Here is a 20,178-nt window from a genome sequence, read left to right on the forward strand (position 1 = left end):
TGATGGACAGGGCCCTTCACTTATGGATGTTGAATGACTGCTCATGAATAGTGTTTTCAAGCGCACTATCTGAACAGTACCAACATTTACATTATGACAACAAATATTTATATTTATATTTTATTTTCTTAAAAGAAAAAAACTCCAAGTAGAAACACCATAGCATATTGCGCTTTAAAAAAAACCTAAGAAAATACTATCGCCATTGCTTTAGAAAAACTAGAATTTTTGTTCCCAATTTTATTAGGGTAGGCTTGTAGAGAACGCGAACTTATGAACTCATGTTTTGAGACCCGATTTTAAAACATGTTTATTAGAGAGAGGTTTCCACACCCTCTTAAGAATGCTCATGTCAGTAGTTTGACCTTTTACATATAGCCATCAACTTTATGAATTTAACATCTTAGAATCTACGGCTCCCACACTGTGGTGTTTGACTCATATATAGCTCAAGCTAACTGCTAGTAGATATTGTCTGTTTTGACCCATTATATATTATCGTCAGTTTCACGGTTTTAAAACGTGTCTTTTAGATATTGTTTGTTTTGACTTGTTACGTGTATCCGGCCTAGATGATGGACGGGTAAGTGGTGAGAAATTTTGTATTCCTTGAACCAAACACTTTCTCCCTCCCATTTTTCGATTGGACACAATTCTTCAACGAAGAGAATTGCTCAAATATATTTTAAAAAAAAAGAAAAGGAAAACATTTCTCAACTTAACAGAAGATCCTTGAGGATGGCGCGAGACTGAGGTGGAGATCAACGCCATTTTCCCCATTCACTTCACCACCACCACCAGCAGCAGACGGCGGAGCACCACCAGATCTGGACCAGATGACGGTGGCGGAGGGCGGCGGCGTGGAAGTGAAAAAACGAGGATGTTTATTGGGATCGAAACGGAGTTGTTTGGCGAGCTGGCGCTCGCGCTTGTGGGCGTTCTGGTGGCCGCCGAGAGCCTGAGAATTGGCGAACTCACGGCCACAGAATTGGCACTCGAATCGCTTATCGTCCTTGTTGAGGTTCGCGCATGGCGCACCCATGGTGGCTTGATCACTAGCCGTCACTGAAAAACCAAACAGCTTCATCTCACTTAATTTGTAGCGATCAAATATTGTGAAATGGTTTCTTTTCATTGGTGGACCATGTATTTATAGACACATACAACAACTTGGACCCCTTTCTTTTAATTGTTTCTCCAATAAAATATTAATTAAATGCCTTCAAAAAAATTACATTTTTATTATATTAAAGTTCATTAATGGAATAAATAAATTTAACAAGTAAGTAATAATATTAATAATAATTATAAATAATTACATCCTAAAATTTTTTGTTTAACATATTCAATATTTTTATACAGCAAGAATATCAATAAATTATGAGAGACTTTTATTTATTTATTTTAAATATTTAGACAATCAATTACAAAAGTTGAATTGACGTTTTTTTTATTTATATCATATAAAAATCTAGTTTACAAAATATTTCAAAAAATAGAGAAATGCTATCAAGGTCAGATACTAGACAAAATGTTAGTGAGAATGTTGGGCTCCTATTGTGAGATCTCACATCAATTGAAGAGGGAACGAAACATTCCTTGTATGGGTGTGAAAATTTCTCCCTAGTAGACCCGCAATCTTGAAAGGAATTTTGAGAGGGAAATCTGAAAGAGGACAATATCTACTAACAGTAAGGTTGGGCTAGGCTCTTACAAATGGTATCAAAGCCAGACACCGAGCAGTGTGACATCAAAGAAGACAATATCTACTAGTGGTGAGCTTGAACTAGGCTCTTACAACCCAAAAAAAGTCGGTTGAAGAGAAACAAAAGATTTAATATAAGAGCGTGGAAATGGGTGCGGACCAGGAAAAATTTGAAAGATAGATTTGAAAGAAGAGTATATAACATATAATAATAAGTTTTTGGTGAAAAAGACAGAGGGTGTAATTTGATTGGTTGCATAGGTAGTTGGAGTAAGAAAGCCAAAATTCCATTTAGTATTTACAGGATGTCCTTTCAAGGCAAGCAACATCACTTTAATTTATTATGTGTTGTCCAATGGTTTCGTGTTCTATTTTGAGAGGGGTCTCCCCACACCAAAACTTTTACTTACTAAATTCTTTCCATCATCATCTTCTTTATTATAGCTTCTACGTCTTTACTCAAATTTCAACCATATCCATTTCGCCAATTACCTGCATCCTACTTTTTATTTTTTTATTTTTTTTATTTTTTTTCTAAAAAAAGATATTCCAATAATAAAGCTCCATTTTAAATACTCCTTTTTAATTTAAGAAAAATTAATATAAAAAGTGTTTTTATTTATAAACGCTTTCAAAATATCATCAAAACTGTGAAAGGATTATAAAAGATACAATAATTTTGGGGAATGCATCATAATAAAATGTGAAAGGAGGAGGAAAGTGGAAGGGTTAAATCAAAACGACAACGGCCTAAAAGGAAAGCGATTGAGAGGTGGTTGGGCGATGGCATTGGCAATTGAAATGCGAGGGGCAAAGGCAAAGGCAAAGGCTGTGAGGTTTGGATGCCCCCTCCCCCTCCCCCTCCCCCTCCCCCTCCCCCTCGTACGCCTCGACCACGACCTTGTCTCCCGCACCGCGATTTCACTGTATGCCTCTAATTTCAATACATTCATTCCCTTCTTCCTATTCTTCTTCTCTTGTTTTTGTGGAATTTGGTACAACCTCAACCAAACACCCACCTTTTCTTATGTGTTCTCTATACAAACCACATGCACATCTTATCTCCCTTCTCTCTCTCTATCTTTCTCTCTCCTAGTCGTGTGTCGGGATTTCGACACGTTCACAACTAGCCTTAAGGGGAACTCAAGCCTCGTATATACTTTTTTCCTAACTTGTGACTTCTTCGGGCCTTAGACGAGATTTGTTTTCGCCAACCGAACATTGCTTGAACGGAGTCCAGGCTTGTTCGACTAGACATGTTGCCTGCACGTGCATGTTCAATCGTTTGCGACACAATAACGTCGCATTTCATTGTCATCTCGATTCCCAACAACATGATTCATGCATCGTGACCTTATCCTATGTCTTGAGACCCGTCACCCATCTTGACTTGCTCAAACACATCCTTTTGAAACTGACTCATGTGTCGATCATCTCATTGGAACATTCCGAACATCTATTTATCCGAATTTTCTCGAAAATCAAAGTCGGTCGACCCTCGTCTCGTCATTGAGTGGAGGAATATTTAGAAACTTCTTATTGAAATAAAAAGTAGTTTTCGATCGCCATTCAACCACACTATCCAAACAACAAAAATTTCTACCGTCCACTATTGAATTTGTCAGTTGTCAGGCGTGTTTATTTGTTTGAAAAGAAGTTTCACTTATCTCCACGAAATTTTCTATGTTAAAGCTCCCGGAGCTTTTTTTGGGTTTTTATCAAAATGTCTCGAACCAATAAATATAGTATTTCTCAGTTATAAACCCATGATCTTCCGCTAAATTAGCCAATATGAGAGCTCCCTCCTAATAATCTTCAACACCTTCTCCATTCCTCACCCTATTCGGGCAGGTCCCTCTTCCACTACTCTTCGTTCATCTCTCTTATTTAAGCACGTTCATGCGATCGATCTTGTAAACCGAAGTTTGAACGTGGAAAAGAAGGTGGGTAATGATTAGCACATGTAATGTTGGAAAGCAAAAATGAGGGGAAAGCTTTGAAATTGGAAGTTTTGGTGGAAGATGGGTTCTGTTTTGGAGCAATATTGGTGGAAAATGCTTCATTTTTGTATATAGTAACCCCCATAAAATAAGGGAATTTAGTGCCAATAATCCAACCAGCCACTTTGTCTTGGAGCTTTGGTGTTGTTGAAGCCCTTAAACACGACAAAACAAAACATGTCACACATTTCATATCCTTCTAACAAGACCATAGGATTAAGGATGCTTTTAAAGTTGTATGGTTTTAATTTTATTCTTCAGATAAGGTTGAGAGAGAAAGAGAAGTTGAGTGGAATTGTGCATATGAGAGAGAGAGAGAAATTGAGTGGATTTAGGCTTTTACTTTCCTGTTTCTCCCTCAACGTTTTTAAAAAGCAGTCACTAGAAACATGTTTTCACACTCTTGTAAAGAATGTTTCGTTCCCTCTCCAACCAATGCGAGATCTCACAATCCAAACTCTTCAAAATCCAGCGTTCTCGCTGGCACCCGTTTCTCTCTCAATGATATGAGATCTCACAATCCACTCCCTTCGAGGCCAGTGTCTTCACTGACACTCATTCCTCTCTCTAATCGATGTGAGATCTCAGTGGAAGCGAGAGAGAGTACGAGTTGGGGAGTGAAAATGATATGCGTTTTTTATTGAAGAAGAAAAAGGTACTCATTCATTCAAACTTTGCTAAAATATGGGCTTTATCACTATCACAATCACATCTTTATTGGTTCTTGCCTAAGCAATACAAAGGTAGTTGTATTTGTTGAAAACATATTGAATTATTGGTTAAATAAGTCTCCAAATTTTTTATTTTTATTTTTATTTTTATTTTTATTTTTATTTTTATTTTTATTAAATCTCAAACACATACTTATCATTTCTTTTTCAAAAAAATAACTAATTTATTAAATACAAAAGGATGTAATAGACTATCAATTTTTTTACTTTAATATACATATTTTATTTAGAATTTTTTTGGGACTAAAATTAGATGACAATTAAATTAATTGTGCCTCCCAAATCTAAAAAAAAAAATAATTAATTAACATAGAAATAGATTGGCAACACAAACACATCAATAAGAAATAAATGGTCCACTAATTTTATTACCATTAAAAGTGATTCACTATTATGCCCAAAGCCAAAGCCCCATGGCCGCTTCCCCTTTCCTTTACCAATTGTTTAGTTCTTAGATGGCAAAGTCAAACACTCTCATTCATTCACTTTTAAATTTTAATGGATATCTTGTAATACCAAATTTCTCTCCATAAAAACACTTTTTTGGGTTGGCCGAATTAAAGGAAATAATAATTAATTTTTAAATTTATGGACGGAGTTTGGTAGGGACGTCATAAGATCATAGAACTTTTTTTTTTTTTTTTCTTTGTACGAAAATTCGATTTTGCAAAAAAGTTTATAAAGTTTAGAATTAAGCAAATATAATGTTATTAATTGTATAATTTGTCAAAAAATTATTATTAATTATGTAAACATTTTTTAAATATTGAGAGATGTATAGTTTTCTTTTTTAAATGATGTGGTAGTTTTTCACCTTAATTATTTGATAATTGACATATATTTATTAATTATATATTTAAATTATTATTGAATCCTGTTTAATAATTATTAAAACTTGGCATCCAGAAGGATTCAATGAACTATTAGAAATTAATATATATATATTTTTTAATAATCTTTTCTAGAAAATGATTGTGTAATATATAAAAACGTCCAAATGAGTGGATGTCGTGTAGCCAATAATAAAGGATTTTCAAGTTTCAATTTCCCTATCTCTCAGAAATATCCGCCCTCTCAGTATATTTCGGTCTCCGCCCTGGTTAATATAAATATATTTTAAACATAAAAAAAAAAAATATATATTAATAATAATAATAAATATTTTCAACACCTAGTATAAGATAAGATTTCGAAGTAGAGCCAGAGGGTTAAAAAGAGCCGATGGCTGAATAGCAACCCACTAAACAGTGGGCCAGCCGCATGCTATGGGCCTGCATCTCGAATCGTGTGGGCCCATGGATCTCTGGACACAACACGTTAAGTCAGCGTCTCATTTGGCTGAACAGTAAATTATAATTACTATTATTATTTTGCAGTTAAACAGTAAATTTTAAGCACCTAAAAGAATAATTCTCGAAGTAAAAAGAACATGAAACAACAACTGTTTTCATAAATTTAATAAAACAAAGCAAAAAGGATAGATTGATAATAAAAATACTATATTCACTCGATAACTCAAAACAAATACCAACTCCGAAGCAATTGCCAATAATAAAACAACAATGACGAATGACCTAATATGGTGAAGAAAAAAAAAAAATATAACAGACTCGATGCCAAAATGAGAAGTAAAACAAAAGAACACCCATACCCCAACTAAGTACAAATCAAATGTGTTTATGATGCAACCATAATACTGCTCAGTTGGGCACATCATTACTACACGGTACAACAATGCAGATGTTTTGTGAACACTGATGCTACTACAACGTCATCTCGCCAAAACGACCTACCTTTTGCCCGTTGATTGTCTTGGCTGTCGTCGTTGAACCTGACCCCCCTAAGCATCTCCTTGAACACAACGTAAACTGGATGAGACCAGACCGGACTAAAAACTCGACATTAAGATGCCCAGATTGGACCCACATTGAACCCAATCGACCCCGACATCTAAGTTTGTGAGCCAACACGTGTACGACGACTATCCCTTCATTACCCAAAGCCCTGCAAAAGTTGAGGTCAAATTGAAGTCACCATTTCCACCTTCAGAAATTGATGCAAGTAATGTGAAAATGATGGAAACCATACCATAAACTTCAAGCATTCAACTAAAGTTGAATCCACCAGATGGAACTGGAAGCGCGTTTCCACCGAAGCGGAAGCCAGGTTGAGCCTCACCATCAGTAGCGGCCAAGGCCTCATCCTCTTCCTCCAACCAATATGTCTCGAGAATTTTGACAGCCTTTTCATAGATCTCATGGTTGTCGTGACTCTGGAGATTTTCAATCTTTTCTAAACCCTCGGCATCGTCGATCATCTGTGCATATAGATTAACGTCTCCACTGGCACCCAAATTCTTTTCGGCTTCTCCGACCTTCAAAATGTTCTCTAACCCTTCTAAACAAACCGTAACAATCCTAGGATCTGGGCATACAAGAAGATCACATAATGGTTTGATGCACCCTTCAGTGACAAGGTACCTATACAGCAAGAAAGGAAGCGTGGTCAATCAAAGAAGAAAACTCGAAGGTCAGGGAGAAAGAAGCTTGTAGTTCTGAAATGACTTACTTAATTTGATCATGAGCTCCACCAGATGTTGCATTTGAAATTGCCCATGCAGCCTCTTTTTTTATGTCAAACTCAGCAGTTTGAAGCAAATTCACTAGCGGAGGTATTAACCCAGCATCAATGACAGCCTGCATTATGAACGACACAAATCTTAGGATTAATTTTTAAGTTGGCACGTGTAATCCATAACCAAGAGGTAGAGACTTCAGTAGTTGACAAATCCTATGTATCAGCCCAAACCCACCACTAGCACCACTAGCAGATATTGACCGCTTTGGCCCGTTACGTTTCACCATCAGCCTCGCAGTTTTAAAAGTGTCTACTAGGGAGAGGTTTCCACACCCTGATAAGGAATATTTTGTTCCCCTTTCCAACCGATGTGGGATCTCACATCCTATGTTCAATTAAAAAAAAAAAAATCGTCTCCTACCTGGATTTGTTCCTTGTTTCCAGCAGTAATGTTAGATATTGTCCAGCAAGCCTCTTTCTTGATGCTCTTTTTATGATTGTGAGTCATTAAGCTCAGAAGGCATGGAAGCGCACCATCACTAATGATACACTGATAAGAGAAACAATAAAACAAATGACGAAATCACATACAAATAAATAATCATAAACAAGGCCACAATCATTATCCAAACTACAGTTACAGTCATAATTATAGTTTTTATTCTCCTTTTGCTGCCTTTAGAGTGAGATAAAAATGACTCAAAATTCGCATTCTTGAAACGACTTAAAAATTGCAATAAGGGGTATAGTATCCTCATTCATACCTGAGTTTGAAGGTCATCTCCGGTCACGATATTCCCAACTGTCCGAAGAGCAGGGATGAGAACTGATGGTGAAGGATGTCTGAAGAAACACACAAATTTCCAAGGTAAGAAAAATGAAAAGGGAGCATTTGTTAAACAGGTTAAACTCATATATACAAGATATAAGCTTACAATAGGAGCTGTACAAGTCGCCCGCACACCCCTGCCTCAATCACGGCTTGGATTTTATCGTTTGTGCCATCAGAAAGATAAGAGAGAGCCCAGCAGGCATCTGTCAGAACTTCTTCGTCATTCGAATGAACTAGGCGCTCAAGTGCAGGAAGAGCTGGCTTTACCTGTACAAGAAACATTTAAATGTTAAACATAAGCAAGAGAAAATTTCTAGATCTCAAATTTAACCATAATTACAAAACGTAACCTGGTCAAATGGAGGTTGTGGCTTGCCCCGGCAAAAGTTCGAAAGTGTCCAAGTAGCATTTCGCAACATGGAAAGCTTAGCATGCTCATTCAGCTGCGAGAGAAGGGGAACCAAAGCTCCATGGCGGAGGACAAGATCACGGCAGGTAGGTGAATCTCCAGCAACATTGCCCAAAGCCCACACAGCCTACAAAATCATAAACCATGGCATTCAAGTTTCGAATTTCACCCAAAGCCAGCACACATATCATATAAAGGAACAAAAAGCTTGACTAAACTCTAAAATATACCTGCTCTCGAACATCATCACTAGGAGAAGCGAGTAACTTAACAAAAATGGGAACTGCACCATGATCAATAACCACCTTTGTGTGCTCCGAGGTTCCAGACGCTATGTTCGTGAGAGCCCAAGCAGCTTCAAACTTCAAGCAACACATATATCCAAGTCGGTACAAAAAGAATAACTAATATAAATTCAAACCAATAGTACAGTTTGCAAGAATGTGAACTAAAACCTGAAGTTGAGGGAAATCCTCCCTCACAAGAAATTCTACAAAACGCGGAACAACTCCAGATTGAATCACTTCCTCAATGGGAGGGCTTCGTTCTGCAATCGACAATACAGTAATCAAAACAAGTTAAAATTTCACAGCAAAAGAAGACAAACAGTAAACAAACAGATTATAAAACATAATGCACAAAAAAGTACCAATCGAAAGTAATTTCCGAAACTGAGTTGTTGCCTCCAGCTGAAGATTACTATTATCAGACCAGACCCCCGCAACCATAGACGGAAGGCTCTCTAACTGCAATCAAAGTAAAACTCAACTCTTCATAACCACAGCCGTAGGCCAAAATCCCCTAAATCGTAAAACCCTCAACATCCAAACCGATAACTCCCTTAAAAAACGTCCATAAGATTTGAAGATCAGATGCCAAAACCTCCAGAAAAAATCCATAGATCCGAGATCATTACAACAATACAATCGAAAGAATAAACAAGCACATAGAGATTGAAATCGAAACAATCGAATGCGACAATACCTTCTTCTCGACAGTGGAAGTGTGGACAGCAGAAGGAAACTGCTGTGCTTGAAGGCCTTCCCTACGCTTCTTCTGAAGGCTCTCTTCGCGTTTACTCTTCCTGATCTCCACCATATTATCTTCTCGCCGGCGACGGCCCTCTTCAGCATCGACAGAGACCTTATAACGGTTCCGACGAACCTCGGTTCTTGCAGTCGGTCTCAACGACATGGCTTCTTCCTTCGATTAACTTCGGCTTGTTTCAAGGGATCGATTCAAAAACCCTAGCAGAAATGGCAATTAATGAAAGAAAATTCAAAAATGGTCGGGATCGCCGGAATAGAGAAAAACCCTAATTATGGTCGCGACGACAATAATTGAATATCCTAGAACCCAACCTTGGTTTGTTTTCGAAGTACAGGCGCTGTGGAATGGTTCAGAATTTGGACAAATTTATAGATCCATGGTTTGGAAGCATAAAAAAATACATATATTTATAATATTAAATAAAAATGTGGTTTTTCAAAACTGCCATTTAAATTATCATTGTTTCTATATTTCTGCTTTTAAATATTTTTTTCAATATTTTACCTTGCAGAAAATCTAAGGACTTGACTTCGCACGTGACAGACAGGGTAACTTACAAATTCATAAATTAATTAATTTTTTTTTTTAATGTAGCTTTATCTATTTTTAAAAATTCGGACACGTGAAAAACACACTGAAAAGGCAGATAACAATATATTTATTATTTATTTAAATTTGTTTTAAAAATATATAAATTTAATTCGAAAACTGTTTTCCAAAATAACCATATGTTTAATTAGCCGAAATTAGATTAAGAAGTTTCATAATATTTGGTTAAAACAGTCTGTAGAGATAATATATCGGTAATAAAAATAATTTACTTTTTTTAATCAATAATTATCTTAACAAAAAAGTTGTTTGGCGGGATAATTAATTATTTTAATTACTAAATACATTGTTTTTTTTTTTTTTTAACAAAACACAGAAATTCATCAATATCACTCCATTTTACAAATTAGTTTAATTTAGATTGTTTATTTTTTTAATGTAATTTTATCCTCTTTAAAAAATAATAACAAAATATAGAGTATTTTTATGGTATTATAAATTTAAATATAAAAAAAGAATACGGGTCCCGTTAAACCAGCTCCCCGTGAATTTGAGCTCACAAATTGGGCCTATTAAATCAGTTAACGGAGAATTGGGCTCAGAACGTGGGCTGCTAACCCATCTATTCTTGACATTTGGGCTCAAAACATGGGCCTATAAAACCAGATATCCTTTAAATGTGGGCTTAAAGAGCCTAGCCCCACGATTCATAATATGAGATTGTCAAAACAAATATCTGTGGAGTTTGGGCTTACATAGCCTAAGCTGCCATTAAAAACATGGCCTCATAAACTACTAATGAACTTTCATATTTAGACCCTTTTATGTAAAAATTATTCGTCCACTGTCTGACAAACCATCTATCGAACACTTCATAAACTATCGACATTTTTTAAAGTTCATTGGTACGAAAGTTCATTCCATAACTGATTCTCCCACAGGAATATTCCTCCCAAGTGGCTAGAAAAATCTGTGCAATTTAATGATTCATCCAAAAAAAAAGAGAAAAAAGTCGAAGAAAGGGAATTTGTTGAGAACAAGAACATAAACTAACAATATTATGCACACATTCGTCTCAACCAAACAAGAGGAATATTTACATTGAAGGTGATTTTTCATGTGGGTTTAAATGAAATCATTCTTAGGGTGTAATTAGAGACGATAAATCTCTCAAATGGTTCCGGATGCAAAGTAGTCGAGCCGAGCCCTGCATCGACGATCGAGCGATGTGCCCATTACAAACAGTTTCACACACATTCTAAAACAAATTGCTCTGGCTTTGATGAAGGCCGACTTTCGATCCGAAGTCGGACAGCGATTTCATCTTTTGTGTGAGCATTCCGTGGAAGATTGCTTCGGTTCTTGCAAACTTTAAATCTGAAACTTCCAAGTTTCAACTAGCTAAGCAGACTATTCACAATGGACTGACTTGTTGAGAAGAATGATGAACTGCCTTTGTCCATCTAATGCGGGAGAACTTTGATCTTAAACGTTACAACAACAAAGTGTATTTGGAGCTGCAACTAAATGGGGAATCAAAGGAAGAAATTTTCTAAACACAAATATTTTCCGTTTGGTAACCGCTAAAGTCGACCGATCCGTTGTCTCCTTGTTGCTGGAAAACAGAAAACATAGCAAGAGTGAGTTAACAGTGATGTATGAATGTCAGAATTCCAATTTTGATAACTTTAGACATTGCTGATAGGAGGAAGGCCTAATCATACAAACATTAATAATATCAAGGAGAAAAGGCAAACTAACTTCTTGTTTGAGGAAGACACTGAGAAGTTCATCCTGGCCAAAGTTCTCAGATAAGAGGTCGGTTTCATAGCTTGCATCGGGGATTCTCTGAGGTTTGACGTCCCCGGGATCAAGAGGCAACTTCTCGGCATTACTCTGCGCATTCTCGGGTTGAGTTGCATCCGAAAAGGAAAAGATAGTCTTTCCAGCAGAGGATGAATTATGATTTTGTCCATTTGTTTGGCTTGAAGGAAAACCATGATGAATCAAAGTTGAAGGTGAGACATCAAAGCTATCCTGTATGAAGTTCCCATGGTGAGAAGTACCAAAGGCCAAGCTGCCTACATTCTGAGAATCCCAGTCATGGGATTTCTGCAGATGCAAGTCACTAAAAACATCATAACTCGACATTAGTCCGTCCGACCCATGTAGATCTGAACTAATCTCTTCTTGAAACACCCCTTTACAGGTTAAGGTAGATACTGTCGAATCACTCGGAAGAGAAAAATTGTTTGACAATTCTGTGAGTTGGTTCATTGGAAAGTTCATCATCAAGGATGCTGGCGAAACTAGGTTATATCCAGGTCCTTGGGTACTATCAGCAGTCCCATTTCGACTCGTAATGCTACCTGATATGATCGGAAACGACGATGAAATTCTGGGTAAGTGGCTAGCAGGAGAGTTACTTAAAGCCTGTCCTCCAGTTTGCTGATGGGACAAATGATGCATTAGTTGAGTTCCACCATGTTCTGTCTTGATATTGAGTGGCATGTTTATGTTCCCTTGAGTCTGCACAGAAGGGTGCATAATGGCAAGCTGCTTTGGCTCCATTTTTGTTGGAATCCCATGAAACAAGTTTATTGGTTTACTGTTGTTTAGGTGTGGCGTTTGGTCCTCAACAAACCTCAATTTTGGATTTTCAAAGCTGAATAGGTTGTTCTGATCAACAAGGGCCATCGACATGCTAGATTTCGCTGTAGCAGGCCTTCGAAATTCGGTTGCTTGGAGTGCAGCAAGGCTTTGAGGCGAGAGATGGCCAGTGACCGAAAGTGTCCGAAGATCAATTCCATTGAATGAAGCCATTGGCCCAAAAGGTGGATCTTGAGGGTTCATAAAAGAATTGTTCAAATTACATTGGAGTGAGTGTGACGATGATACTCCACTAAGCCTTCTAAGATATAACCGATATTTCTGCATAACCATCAAATAAAACAATTAAGATGCCTATCCTAACAATCAAGAAGAAAAAGAAAACATAGAAGGAGCCTTCGAAACTCTCATACCTGGAGGTGACTGGCAACATTTTCTCGAGTAAGCCCCGGAACGTTCATCAACTCCAATATCTTTTTAGGAACAGCCTCTGTTTATTCAAAAGATTGAAAACATAACCAACAAGAACTATGATGAACATATCCTTAAGAACACGAAGATCACGAAGAGTGATCTGGATTAACAAGGTCAAGCATTAAATGGAGAAGCAGATTGAAGATCACGAAGGGTGATCAGGATTAACAAGGTCAAGCATTAAAATCGAAACAGCCTTAAATGAACTAGGCGCTTTGAAAAATATTGCTACAAGGTCAAAGCGTGGATATGTACATTTTTCTGCTCTAATATGCAGTTGATGGTGGTGTTCTTATCTAAAGAATATAGTCATATGCTTGTCCAAGGCATAAAGAATTGACAAGGATAGAGAGAAAACATACTGTCGATGCCTAGCTGTTTAACTGCGGCGACAAACTGTTGATGGAGCTCAACCGACCATACCACCCTAGGCTTCTTTAAAGTCGACGTATCGTCCCTCTCCTCGGCCTCTTCTTCTGTATCCCTCCTCCTCTTCGAGCTGTTCCAACTTCCTTCATATACTGAAGAAGAATAGTTAGCACCTTCAGATGCATTTTTCTCTCGATCGCCATCGTCCACGCTCCCAGATTGCTCTAAATCCTTCCATTCAGTCTTTCGCTTCCGAACTACATGTTGCCATATGTTCCTGAGCGCTTCAATTCGAACGGGTTTGATCAGGTAATCACAAGCACCATGAATCACTCCCTTCATCACAACATTCTTCCCATCATCAGCTGACATCACTGTACAATCACATGTCTCCAATATTAGTCTGCAAAATTATATAAACCATATAATTATATAAGTTAGCATTCAAAGATCTAATAATAGCATCTAAACCATGTTACTCACTGATAACGGGCAAATCCATCTCCAACCCAACTTGCTCTAGAAGTTTGAATCCATCCATGTCTGGCATATGCACGTCACTTAACACAATATCAAACCCGTTTTTGTTCTCACGAAGCATGGATAATGCGATCTCAGCCCGATTACATTTCGTCACTGCAATTGAACTCCGAAAAGAGCAGATTAACTACTGATGATTTGTTGTATAATCAGAGAATTGTAGTCAGAATTAGAATTAAAACTCAAGCCCCCAACATGGGATAAAAGAGTCCTAAATCTACAAACGAGTACTGAGATGATAGCTTCTGAAGCACGCAAGATAAATAGCAGACTTTGATGTAATCTCTGTTCTGGATCAAATAGGATAACTAGCTGGGAAAAATGGGGTAGTAACTAATAAATTAACATGTCCCTATTACCATAACCGAGCAGAGATTCAAGGTCAGAAGCAAACCTAATCGTAAAACGACCTAAAGAAACGATCTAAGAAACTGTTCTGTGTGAACTAGCTCACATAAAACAGAAAACAAAAAACATGAAATCTGAACCCCCACGATGGAAAAAAAAAACGGGAAAAAAGGAGTTCGATCGAAAACAAACCAGCATAGCAGCAATTCTGAAGCATCTTTTCCAAGATCCTGAGACAGGTAGGATCATCATCCACAACCAGGACACGAAGACCCGCCGGGAACTGATCAGAAACCATTTCAGTGGATTTTCTATCTGAAATTGAAGTCGGCGTCGGTATCGATCCCTTCATGTGGCTTAGATCCATTCCCCAGAGGCTCAGATATCCCGTAAATAGCAAAGGAGAGTAAAACAAAGACTACAGCTTTAGAAGATTGATCCCTAAGTTTACAGAGCCCATCTGGGGCTCTCAACAATAATCAGAATCTGGTTTTCCCAGAGAATATAGAAGAATAATTTGAGCCCTCCGAACCTGAAATTGAAAGAAGAGCTATTTTCCTGCCTGAAGATCAAATTCTCAGATTTATTTGATTTCAAGGGGGTTTTGATTGTTTCTATTGCTTACTTATTTACGAGTATTTTACTAAGTGGGTCGCTCCTTAAAGGGCCGATCTCTCTCTCTCTCTCTCTCTCTCTCTCTCCCCTCACCTAGCCTTTTCCTCCAATAGCTGAACTGTTTTCTGCTTTCCTCTTTCTGCAGTCCACTTTATCCGCTATAAACAGAGAGCAAAACCTACAAACGTCTTACTTTAAACAGTCAAATCCTTGGCTAAAGCTTCTTCTCCTCGGGGCTTTAACTAGAGATAACAAGATACAATTACAAAATTATCTGAACTTCTGAAATTAACAAAACTTTACCAGGATGTCTGACACGCACGTAGATGACTAAATTAATAGTCTTTCAGATTTGATAAGGCTAAGTGAGGATTGAATTTGAGGTTGTTTACTTTGATAAAACGACAGCCACTTCCACCATTATGAGGAGATCAATTTTGAGGTTCCACTCCCACAAAAGCAAAAAGCTGGATGGCTACTCGTAAGTTGGGTTTAAACTATTCCTATAATAAGAAAAGTAAAAAGTAAAAGAATAAAAATAAATTCCACGTGCTCCAGAGGAACCAGTGAAGAACCCAACGAGCAGGGCTGAGAAGGTTGCCTGTCCCTGTCAACTTGAAATAATATGATAATTTTAAATAACAATGAAAATAAATATTTATTTTGCTGTTACTTTCAGGCCAAAGCAACCCGTCAAGTTGCTCTCCGCCGTGTCTGACAGAGCTTTGATTATTATAAGCTTTACCCATTCATCTACCTGTGCTTCCCTCAGCGGACATCTGTCGTCTCGGCTTCGTGGAAGATAAGATATGTTTGGCTCCCATGCTTTCCAATCTTTCTTTTTCCTTTCTAAGCAGTCAGAGAGAAGATCTGAATTAATGATTAAAAGAATCAGGACCGTCCAATTTGTTTTCAACTATAAATTCTCTCTAAAGCACAGTTATCGAAGCCATTATAAACCTATCCTATCTAGCTATCAAGTAAATTTGGGTAAAAAAAAAAACAAGGCTATGAAATTGTCAAAGAAGATAGATCAACCCATAATTGTTCTCTGGTAAAAAAAAGAAACAAAAAGAATAAGGTTTGGCTTGAGCAAGTTTTAAGAAGTACATGGTGTTTTAATCTTCAAATGCCTAAATTTGGAAGAAAGCATACACATCATTGATAAAGAATTTAAACCACCACCGATATCAAAAGGAAGAATAAAGTATAGATTATATGCTCATGTAATTAAACTCTATTCACGATTAGGTTGGACATAAAAATGATGAGAAAAGGATCAAGGACAATTTTATAACGACTAACATTTAATACACAAACCTAGATATATATGTTTTTAACTCGAAAAATATTTATTATTAATTGTTTTAAAATTGACGGCATGAACCTAACTTATTCTAAAAAAGCATTAAAATTAATTGTGATGTAATATTCTAGGAAAAGAATTGCATTAAAATTAATTCAATTATTATAAAATCATACGTACTCAGATTCCTCATCCCCTTGGGATAGACAAGTAGCTTGTCTTTCCCATTGCTAGAAAAGTAGGAACCCTGCTATAAAAGTAGAGTCTACTGAACCGTATATTCCCTGAGAGTTGCACAATGGTCTAGAAATCAATAAAAATATATTCAATAAGGTCAGAGTTAATGGGAAGTGCCACGGAAAACAGTTTTTTTTTTTTTTTTTTTTATTTAGAAATCAATAAAAAAAAATTCAATAATGGTAATTATAAAGCTTCAATAGCAAAATCCTAATTAATGTCAGAAATAATCTATTTTTATAAAATTGAATAAATGCTAAAAGAAATATTTTAAAGTTCTTTTATTTTTTTTTCTTTAATTATATTCTCACGAATAACTTTTCTAAACAACAATTTCACAATAAAAAAAAACTATATATTTCAAAAGCAAGTCTCTAAATAAGTTTATAATTTCTTATCTTTCAAAAGAAGTCAAATTTTGCTGGTCCTATCCCCAAATTCTAGGGTTTCTAAAGAACTCTCTTTAGACTTAGAATTCCTTGCATTATTTTTACTTTGTATTTATCAATAAAAAAATAATAAATAAATAGTTATGTTTCAAGTTTAATCTCTACATTTCTACATTTATAAATCATTGGTATCAATTTGTGTCATTTTAATTTCTCTATTAAAAAAATATTTTAATAAGATCCCTATATTTATTCAATAACTAATATTAAATAGATATAAACCTTAAAATTCACAATTTATAATTCTTTGCATAAAAAAAAATTAAAATATCATTTTAGTCTTCTATAATAGATAAATTCTTATCATTAATTATGGTTTAACTTCTGCTACCAACAAAATTCTTTTAACTTTTCTGTTAAAAAATTAAATGAACAAAGTATTATTTGGTCTAGTACCAATAAACTAAACTAGTTAAAAGATATATTGAAATTGAAAATAGGTGGATTAAAATTGAATATTTAAAAGCTAGAGACTAAAATAGAAAAAAAAAATTAAAAATGTTAATTTAACCTAAAGATTATTATTCCACCCAACTTAATTTATGGGTGGAATTATGAAAAAAGTTTTCAACGCCACGTAAAAGAGGAAGTGCTGGATCCAAGAAATGGCCAACAGGAAAACTACAATAATGACCAATCAGCTCACTCTGTGTCTTAATCACCACGAAAGCAGAGCTATAAACTACAACTAAACACTATGAATAAAATAAAATTGAAAAAGAGCGATTCGTTAAAACTCGAAATCCCACTACCGAAGGCTGACACAAAAGGGCAATAACAAGCATGTTGAAAGCAGCCAGCAACCAATTCAACAGAGACTAAATATAAGAGAGCATATGAAAGGAAAAGAAAACGACGGAAACACCCCAGAAAGTGTGATGAGTGAATATAACTTCAAAATAATAATTAATCTACGTAGATGCCATCATATCATAGGCTGCCGGCTAAGCACCATTCAACTAGACACCTTTTCGAATCACTTCAATTGGCTTTCAACAAAGAGAACACTTCTTGAATAGCCCACCATCTAAGTACTAACAATTTGGAGTGTGCTTACAAAATTGAGACCATGTGCCTCATCGCCCACCCGAGTAAGACCAAGCAACTATTTAAGCTAGCAAGGGGAGCCTTTTTAGCCACTACTTAAGGACGGTGTAACCTCAGGGAATCTACAATTCACCAAAGGGGAGCCTTTTTAGCCACTACTTAAGGACGGTGTAACCTCAGGGAATCTACAATGCACTAAAGCATTGGTATGATCCTATTAAACATTAGTCAACTATTCATCAACAATTACAATATGGTACGCATACGACAGTTGTTAAAAAAATACTTTCGGTGGACATGTGCTTACACTTTCTATCGAATCACACATTAGCAATGGACTTAGGCTGTTACAAAATGGTATTAGAGTCAGACATCGGACGCTGGCCCCAAGGAGTGGATTGTGAGTTTCTACATTGGAGAACTTGGGCTGTTACAAAATGGCATCAAAGCCCAACATCAGACGCTGGCCCTCAAGAGGGTGGATTGTGAGATCCCACGTTGATTGGAGAGGAGAACAAGACAATCCTTATAAGAGTGTAGAAACCTCTCTCTAACAGAAATATTTTAAAAAGCTGAAGAGAAGCCTAAAAGAAAAGTCTCAAGAAGACAAAATTTGCTAGCAATAGGGTGCGCAGTTTCGCGTCTAGAAGTAGCTCAAATAAGAAAAATATGTTTAGTGGCACATCACAGTGCCTTAACATGTCTTATCCTAATATGTGGACTACTAAAACTATGAACAATGTCAAGACACCACACAGTGGTACATCATAGTGCCTTAATATGTCTTATCCTAGTATGTCGACTACTAAATCTGTGAATAATGTCAAGACACCACACAACACACCTTTAGCCATCAAATTACAGTTTCTAAGGTTTCGCCTTTTCACTCTTTTAAATAAAGAGGAATCATCAAAGATAACCACTCTAACGCGGGAAAGCTATCTTACCCAAATCTTTAATCTAATTGAAGGGGTTATGGAGAGATTTAACATACACTACTTATGACAAGCACCACCATTTTTCTTTGTAGGAATCCTCAAACAACGTCACTTTCTTCCATCCCATCTAATCATTTTTTCTTAATATCATGACTGCTAAAGCACAATTAGAATTCTTCAAGCTCCAATTGATGATGAACTACAATAGATGGAGCTGCTTTACCTGTTGGATTATCATGAATTGAATTTTAGTCTACTAATTTCAGTATTTCAAGTCCTTGCTGATCCCGAAAAATTGATCAGAAGCCAGTCACTTAAACTAAGGATGCCATAATTCAGAGAGAATGGCAGAACAGAAATTCAATCAAAACGGAAAAACCATGCAGCACATAAGCTTCTTGAGGGAAAATGAAACTCAATTTCAGTGAAAAATATATAAATAATCATGATAATTTTCCTCAAACCCTGAGCGAAACAAATAGCCATGGTTAAAAAGACATTAGCTAAATCAAAACACTGTCAGTTGGTTAGAAAATGTATGTGCATGTGAGATAGCAGAGTTTTACGAAAACCTAAATCAACATTTTCATTCGGCTCACAATTGCAATTAGAATATATGACAAATTTGAACACAACGATAAGCATCAAACCTCCAGCAGTCGAAGAGCTTCACATCATGGTGAAGCTTTGTCGTCCACGTCTCCAACGATCGCCAGTAAATTATAAACATCGAGCAACTTGGCCACATGCAAGACATTACAGGCAAAAACAATCAAATCGATTGGCGACTTCTAGCAGAAAGATAATGAAGAATCCACAGCTTCTACGAACACCGACTAAATAATTCAACATCACAGATATAGATTCAACAAACTAATATCTAATCGAGAAATGTATCATCGGAAAATATGTTGTCGGATACCAGCAAGTTGAAAACCTCATCGAAAATGCAAAAAGTACCAGACAGAAATATTTGCATCCAAAATCGAACTCTACAACTCAAATGGCTCAAACCACGCTGGATCGATTTCAATGGGAGATAAAGAGTTAAAATGAAATTACAGGGAACCAAGAAAACAAATATTCATTCACGATCAGAAATGAAACACGAAAAAGTAGCATTAGAAAGTATAAAAATAAGAAACTGATGGGAGAGAGCCATAAACAAGAAACGGATCGCAGTTCTTACGGCGGGTAGATTGGCGCCAAACAGCATTGATGACAAATCTTTGACGAGAGAACCCCGGAACCTGAAGGAAAGTTCTCTGAACTGGATTTGTAGTCTCGGTCCAATATTATCCAGCCCAAGCCCAAACGACGAAATCGAGTTTTTTTTTTTTTTTTTTTTTTTTTTTTTTTTTTTTTTTTTTTTTTTTTTTTTTTTTTTTTTTT

General features: G+C 36.3%; 3 protein-coding genes across 5 annotated transcripts; all 3 read right to left on the reverse strand.

Annotated features, from left to right (window-relative positions):
- Positions 1-590: 590 nt before the first annotated feature.
- On the reverse strand, positions 591-1,096 carry LOC111436927 (zinc finger protein 6-like). The gene has a single exon (XM_023074719.1). The coding sequence runs from the start codon at positions 1,085-1,087 to the stop codon at positions 719-721; it is 369 nt and encodes a 122-aa protein (XP_022930487.1). The 5' UTR covers positions 1,088-1,096; the 3' UTR covers positions 591-718.
- Positions 1,097-5,914: 4,818 nt separating this feature from the next.
- LOC111436764 (importin subunit alpha-1-like) lies at positions 5,915-9,659 on the reverse strand. Its single transcript, XM_023074490.1, has 11 exons — positions 9,239-9,659; positions 8,904-9,000; positions 8,710-8,801; positions 8,485-8,616; positions 8,196-8,381; positions 7,949-8,112; positions 7,778-7,856; positions 7,435-7,563; positions 7,005-7,132; positions 6,525-6,916; positions 5,915-6,440 (listed from the first exon to the last, which is right to left on the reverse strand). The coding sequence occupies exons 1-10, from the start codon at positions 9,446-9,448 to the stop codon at positions 6,541-6,543; spliced, it is 1,593 nt and encodes a 530-aa protein (XP_022930258.1). The 5' UTR covers positions 9,449-9,659; the 3' UTR covers positions 5,915-6,440; positions 6,525-6,540.
- Positions 9,660-10,879: 1,220 nt separating this feature from the next.
- LOC111436763 (two-component response regulator ARR2-like) lies at positions 10,880-19,970 on the reverse strand. 3 transcript variants are annotated; one of them, XM_023074488.1, is made up of 9 exons: positions 19,437-19,970; positions 16,296-16,399; positions 15,567-15,679; positions 14,387-15,416; positions 13,790-13,942; positions 13,300-13,680; positions 12,877-12,953; positions 11,615-12,784; positions 10,880-11,468 (listed from the first exon to the last, which is right to left on the reverse strand). In XM_023074488.1, exons 4-9 carry the CDS (start codon positions 14,559-14,561, stop codon positions 11,406-11,408), a joined length of 2,019 nt encoding a protein of 672 aa, XP_022930256.1. In that variant the 5' UTR covers positions 14,562-15,416; positions 15,567-15,679; positions 16,296-16,399; positions 19,437-19,970; the 3' UTR covers positions 10,880-11,405. The 3 variants fall into 3 exon arrangements, with proteins under 3 accessions (XP_022930256.1, XP_022930255.1, XP_022930257.1); XM_023074487.1 differs by having other exon boundaries at positions 14,387-15,679; XM_023074489.1 differs by lacking the exons at positions 14,387-15,416; positions 15,567-15,679; positions 16,296-16,399; positions 19,437-19,970 and having other exon boundaries at positions 13,300-13,709; positions 13,790-13,882.
- Between the last annotated feature and the right edge of the window lie 208 nt (positions 19,971-20,178).

The sequence above is a fragment of the Cucurbita moschata genome, unplaced genomic scaffold, assembly GCF_002738365.1.
Source record: "Cucurbita moschata cultivar Rifu unplaced genomic scaffold, Cmos_1.0 Cmo_Scf00060, whole genome shotgun sequence".
Taxonomy (NCBI): domain Eukaryota; kingdom Viridiplantae; phylum Streptophyta; class Magnoliopsida; order Cucurbitales; family Cucurbitaceae; genus Cucurbita; species Cucurbita moschata.

Coding starts and splice junctions, on each gene's coding strand:
- LOC111436763 (XM_023074488.1), bottom strand. CDS start 14,561: ATGGATCTAAGCCACATGAAGGGATCGATACCGACGCCGACTTCAATT. Junction 12,954..13,299: donor TAAACAGCTAGGCATCGACA/GTATGTTTTCTC, acceptor TTGAATAAACAG/AGGCTGTTCCTAAAAAGATA. Junction 12,785..12,876: donor ATGTTGCCAGTCACCTCCAG/GTATGAGAGTTT, acceptor ATGGTTATGCAG/AAATATCGGTTATATCTTAG.
- LOC111436764 (XM_023074490.1), bottom strand. CDS start 9,448: ATGTCGTTGAGACCGACTGCAAGAACCGAGGTTCGTCGGAACCGTTAT. Junction 8,802..8,903: donor TCGGAAATTACTTTCGATTG/GTACTTTTTTGT, acceptor TGTCGATTGCAG/AACGAAGCCCTCCCATTGAG. Junction 8,617..8,709: donor AGGATTTCCCTCAACTTCAG/GTTTTAGTTCAC, acceptor TGTTGCTTGAAG/TTTGAAGCTGCTTGGGCTCT.
- LOC111436927 (XM_023074719.1), bottom strand. CDS start 1,087: ATGAAGCTGTTTGGTTTTTCAGTGACGGCTAGTGATCAAGCCACCATG.